The 5,989-nt window shown below is 42.4% G+C and overlaps 1 protein-coding gene across 1 annotated transcript in view; it reads left to right on the top strand.

Moving 5' to 3' along the window:
- Positions 1–4,900, top strand: part of DOPEY1 (dopey family member 1) — a 56,753-nt gene extending 51,853 nt beyond the window's left edge. The window contains exons 26-30 of the mRNA XM_015420900.1: positions 630–766; positions 2,031–2,086; positions 3,146–3,310; positions 3,857–3,986; positions 4,413–4,900. Coding sequence (XP_015276386.1) covers positions 630–766; positions 2,031–2,086; positions 3,146–3,310; positions 3,857–3,986; positions 4,413–4,718 — 794 coding nt within the window. The 3' untranslated portion in view covers positions 4,719–4,900. The remainder of the gene's footprint in view (positions 1–629; positions 767–2,030; positions 2,087–3,145; positions 3,311–3,856; positions 3,987–4,412) is intronic.
- Positions 4,901–5,989: the final 1,089 nt, after the last annotated feature.

The raw sequence follows: 5,989 nt of genomic DNA, 5'->3' as shown, positions 1-5,989 counted from the left end.
CCTTCCCCCGTCTCCTGGCTTGCCTGCCTGCTGGGCAAGGCAGGAAGGGCCGGGGAGAGACATTTAAATGCCTCCCCGTGGCTTCTCTGTGGAGTTGTGCCGCTGCTGTGGTGCGACTCTAGGAAAAAGGAGTGCGGGGGCAGGGCTGATGGGGCGGGCTGCCGGAGCAGTTCTCCAGCCCCAAACGACCCCTGTATTTAAGTATTGATTCTATATCTGACCTATCTGTTATTTCAAAAGAGAAGAGGGAGGTTCCATCAGATATTACTGCCTTTGAGGGTAATTCTTTTAATACTCTGATATGGTAAGTAGCACTTGCACCAAGTTTGCTAGTGTTCATTAGCTTCCGGCAGCTTACTCTGATATTTCACATGTAATTCTCAAAATTAGGAATACAGGGGCCATGTTATGAAGTTTTACAAAGACTTATTATTTATCTGCATAAAGGAATGGCAAAAAACTGTATATTAATACTTACATTAACATCAGTTTTGTTCTAACAAAGGTTTTAATGGATTTCTTACAAGTTCACTGGTGCCACTGAAAATCTTCTTTAAATGAACGCTTTGATGGGGAAGCTACACCCATGAGCAGTGCTTTGGACTGAGAGATCCTTCTTTTTGTTTCAGAAAGGCTGGTAGAAAGTCTCCGCTTGCCACAGGTGCCCACCCTTCACTCCCAAGTGTTCCTGTTTTTCAGAGTCTTGCTTTTAAGAATGTCTCCACAGCATCTAACCTCACTTTGGCCCACCATGATCACAGAATTGGTGAGATCCTATCTAGATATGTGATTTGGAACACTGATAGGGGGAACATTTAGAAATGATGATTGCAGGCAAAAAACAAGTCGTGATGAATTTATTAGGGGCTGTCACAATATCACAAAACATCTTGTACAAGTCATCATGAGAAGAAGAAGAAGAAGAGAAGAAGAGATTGGATTTATACCCCGCCCTTCACTTGGAGTCTCAGAGCGGCTTACAAACTCCTTTCCCTTCCCCTCCCCACAACAGACACCCTGAGAAGTAGGTGGGGCTGAGAGAGCTCTGACACAAACTGCTCTTTTTCAAGGACAGCTGTGCCAGAGCTTGTGGCTGACCCAGGGTCACATCAGCAGGTGCAAGTGGAGGAGTGGGGAATCAAACCCGGTTCTCCCAGATTAGAGTCCGCGCACTTAACCACTACACCAAAGTGGCTCTAAATCAGTAAATGAGCATTCAATCAGTAATGACAAAAAAGAGCAAGACTCCAGTAGCACCTTAAAGACTAACAAAATTTGTGGCAGGGTAGGAGCTTTTGTGAGCCATTGCTCTCTTCTTCAGATTCAGGTATCTGAAGAACTGAGCAGTGACTGACAAAAGCTCCTACCCTGCCACAAATTTTGTTAGTCTTTAAGGGGCTGCTGGACTCTTGCTCTTTTCTACTGCTCCAGACAGACAAACACGGCGACCCATCTTGATCAATCAGTAGTTCCCAAAGCTCTATGATATTGACAGATATCATGAAGTCTGGAGAGAGAAGAGGAGGCATATGCAGTTGTCTCACAGAAGTCGCTTCAGTCACCATTTGTGGCAAATAAAACCAGGATGGGGCTTCATATTGTGTGCTTTCCTTCTATATCCACTTGCCTTTATGGAGTAGGAAGACGGGGTAAGGTAGTTGGCAGACTCTTTGGCTGAATAATAAACACCTGCATTGTAAGTAGCGTAGCCAGGATTGTAGCTATGTCATTCTTGTCTCACAAATGTCTCTGGGTACTTTTAAACAAGTCTCTGTGTTGGCATAGATGTGGATGCCTGATGTGGGTACTGATGAATCTCTAGGCTGCTCCTCTCAGTTCTTCCCTACTCTGTGAAAGGCAGGCTTGAGAGGTGGCTGTTGATGAAAGAGTTGGCTTAAATTTCTCTGCCAGGTGGATTTTTGATAGGCTGGCTTTAGCTGCATTTCCTTTGCCCTTGGGAACAATGGAAGGGTTGAAAATTAGGCCCACTTATTAAAAATGCTTTTAAAATACAGTGCTTTGACCTTCAGGTTCAGGTATTTTTACTGATGGAACAGGAACTCACAGCTGATGAAGATATCTCCAGGTAAGGACAATTTCCATTTGCTTGTTCGTCTACTTGTCCAGTAGCTTTCTGGCTTGAGCCCGCATCGCGGGGAGGGCGGGGTATAAATAGAATAAAATAAATAAATAATCTACAGATTGCTTTTGCCAGAGTCCATTTAGCTGTACAGCTATCCGTCTTGCCTCTCTGCACTCCTCTTTGTTCTTCACCAGACTGTCTCTGTACCCTGACTCTGCATCCCATCTGTTTTGCCAACAAGGCCGAACAGGGAGGCCCAATCTGACTCCCAGAAGTTGTGTGTGTGTGTGTGTGGGGGGGGGGGACACCTCTCTCATCCTGCTTTTACTATGATCCAAAACTCCAAGAAGGAAGAGCAGCAGTTTTGAGGGGCAGGGTTTCATGTATAAAAGCGCCTTGCTTCTTCATTGTATTTCAGGGTCTCAAGGCTGAGAAAACTGGCTTGTGAGCTGCCATTACCATCACTCATTTTTAAATGTCATTCTAACCACACCCACTGTTGGCTGGCTAATGCATCTTATGTGCTGATCATATTTTAGCACATCTGCAGGGCTGTGTGGGAATTTCTTTTAATATTATGGCAAGCCCTGGCCTGCATCAAATGTGTGACCCCTGCCCACTTCTTCCCTTTATCCACTTTTCAAAGTACCATGAATTCTAATACAGGTATAGACAATCTGAAATATGCTGTAGTGTTGTGGGTCTGAGAGGAAGGGTGATCTAAATTTGTAAGTACTATTAAAGCAGAATCATCCAAACAGAGACTAGAGTTACCAACTAGAGCTTTGCTAATGTAAGCACTTCTACAGTGCTTAGGAGGATAATGTGAACTACTTCATCATGCACAGTTAGTTTTAGATTACAAGGAAACTTCTCCAAGCATTTCTTTGTTGATTTATGAAGTGTAGACTTTTAAAAAAATTCTGTATTAATAGGAATTTTTTTCAAAATTTAGTTTATCTCATCACAGTGTAATATAAAAGCTATAATGTAGACGTGACTGTTAAATCAGTGAAATAAAATGATCCATATTTAGCAATAACTTGCAAATTCAAATTGTAGAACGTCAGGCCCATCTGTGGCTGGCCTGGAAACCACATACACGGGAGGCAATGGATTCTCGACATCCTATAACAGCCAGAGATGGTTAAACCTTTATTTATCAGCTTGTAAATTTCTGGATCTAGCCCTGGCATTGCCCTCTGAAAATCTTCCTCAGTTTCAGATGTAAGTACCTGGTTCTAGCTAAAATCCAAATGTGCTGTAGATGTCCTTCACCAAAAGAAAATTGCCATATTTACTGTGATGCTGTACTTTGGGCGGAATCTCTGTGGGTGCTCTCTCCTGCTCGGTGCTCTTGCGACAGTAAGACAACAGCACAGGGAGGTAAAACCCCCACCCCCATGGGGGGGGGAGAACCATCTTTAGCAGGTCCTAGCTCAGATTGGACTGTTGCAAAATAACATGGCGATAACAAGTGGATTATGATAGGGAGCAAGAGAGAGTTTAGAGTTGTCTCACAAACAGGGTGCTTCTATAGCAGGGGAGGACATAAACTATGCCACAAGCTTTCCTGGGTTTTGGCTTGTTGTATGGATAGTTGATCGTTTTATTATCTGCAAGTTAGAGACATGCATATTTAGATTCCCCTAAAACACACATCATTTTTATATAAATATCCCTGGGCCATTTGGAATAGCTGCAGATGATGGGAAGGTTTCAGCTCTGGTAAGTTTGCCCTGTTTTTTTCCCCCCCTTTCTTTCTTTTAACAGGTATCGTTGGGCATTTATTCCAGAAGTTTCAGATGACTCAGGGTTGGAGGTTCGAAGGCAAGGCACCCACCAAAGGGAATTTAAACCATATGTGGTACGATTAGCAAAACTACTGCGAAAAAGAGCCAAGGTATTGCATATATTTCTATCTCTGTGAATTGCATTCAGTATAGCTTGCATCAGTGATACATTAGGGAAAAATGCACATGTGAATGGGTACTGTTGTAATTTCCATTAAATTGAACTGGAGTAGCAAGTTAGATGCTTCCTACCTGATAAGGGGTATATAGCTGTTTAATCCTTTTTTATTCTATTACATTGTGGAATTCTACTGTTGCCCACTTGTGGTGGTTTCTTTACAAAAGTAAAATGGCACCCAATGGAAGGACTGCTGCAAGTTCAGTTAAAGATAACAGGTTTATGGGATTAAGTTTAATCCTGTGAAGTTTTAGAGAGTTAGGAGGTGTATCTCAGGCTTCTTAATGGTGAAAGACTTCCTGGCCAAATGTAGCACTGCTTGGTCTTGTAATGTGCTTTTTCCTTGTACTTATCACAGAAGAATCCAGAAGAGGACAGCTCAGGGAAAATGCTCCATTGGGACCCTGGTCACTTGCTCCTGACCACCTGTGCCATCCGCAGCATTGAGCAGCTTCTGCCTTTCTTCAATGTCCTGAGCCAAGTTTTTAACAGCAAAGTCACCAGCAGGAGCGCTGTACATTCGGGGAGCCCCATGTTTCACCCAACCTCATTCCCCAACAAGGACATCAAAATGGAGAACCAGAAGACATTCTCCAGTAAAGCAAGACAAAAAATTGAAGAGATGGTGGAGAAGGACTTTCTGGAAGGTGTCATAAAGACATAAGGCACCCAAAGCAAAATGTTCATCTTAAATGTAAGATATTTTCAGCTGAAACCACCCCATCCTTCCAGAGTGTATAGTTTCCTTTTTTCATACTTTGTATGTAATGTAAACTTCAGGATGTATTTAATTTAAATATCTGTAAATAAGTTCTGGATGTGGCCTGAATCAAGTTCAAATATCATTGGCTCATATTGATTATGGTGCCTAATATTTATGGAACATTTTGTTTTTGTCATCTTGAGTTCTGTTCAGAAAATCAACAATACAAGTTGCACACTTTTTTGAAGCTGTGTCAAGGCTTCTTTCATTTTGTAGATGACTACTTTTCTTAAATAGGGAGTGAAAGACCAGTGTGTTAATTAACGAACACCTGTTGTCCTTCATGATGCAGTGACTTAGATCTGCCCCTAGGGCCCAAACACTCACTCTTCTCATCACTTCTGCCACAGTGCCTGAAAGCTTCCAAAGGGACTCCATAACCTTTCCCCTCCAGTAGATGAGGGTCTTTAGGAAAAATGGGAGGCTTAAGTGCACCATATATCTTACAGCCTCCTTTCTGCCTTCAGGTCAAATTGTATGCACCCCTTATGGCATGGCCTGCATCGAAGTGTACAAGGTGGGGGACCTAAATCTTCCCTTTTCATCCAGCCAGGCCCTAAACATGTACTGGAGGCCAAACTCTTGTTCCCTAGTAAAATATATTTTAAATTAAAAGCATAACCCATATACTACAGAATATTATATTTTTGCATGAAAGTCCCCATGTTAAATAATATTATGACCACATCAGCTCAACTCAGCAGTCTCAGATTTTGGTACATTGTACCAATTTTTTTTGTAGAGCATGAAACATAATAGAGGTTGTGACCACCCATACAAGACTGTGTTGAGGATTCTGGGACAGGGGATGGCAATTCATGAAGACCAAGTAAAAAAGAGCAACAGCCAAACTAGTGGGGTTCTCCATGGGCAACAAGATTGAATATTGAAGGCCCAAGCTTAGAGTAGTAGAATTTACTATAATACTTTCTAAATCCACTGTGAAGAAAGTAAGCCTTTATGTTAGAGCAAAATCTGTCTTGTTGTGTAAAATGCACCAGTCTACCAAATAATCCATACACAAAGCAACCACTTCTAATGGGAGTTTTTAATCAAGTTGAGTTTTATTGTGAACTAGGAGCAATGCACATTGTATAGACAGAATACAATGGGCCCTAGGAAGACAGCCCCCCCATCCCCCCGCTTCCCCCCCTCCCCAGACCCCAGGGGTC

Source organism: Gekko japonicus, unplaced genomic scaffold, assembly GCF_001447785.1.
Source record: "Gekko japonicus isolate JY-2015 unplaced genomic scaffold, Gekko_japonicus_V1.1 scaffold2587, whole genome shotgun sequence".
In the NCBI taxonomy this organism is placed as follows: domain Eukaryota; kingdom Metazoa; phylum Chordata; class Lepidosauria; order Squamata; family Gekkonidae; genus Gekko; species Gekko japonicus.
Note: the sequence above shows the minus strand (reverse complement) of the source record. Positions and strands in the feature narration are given on the sequence as shown.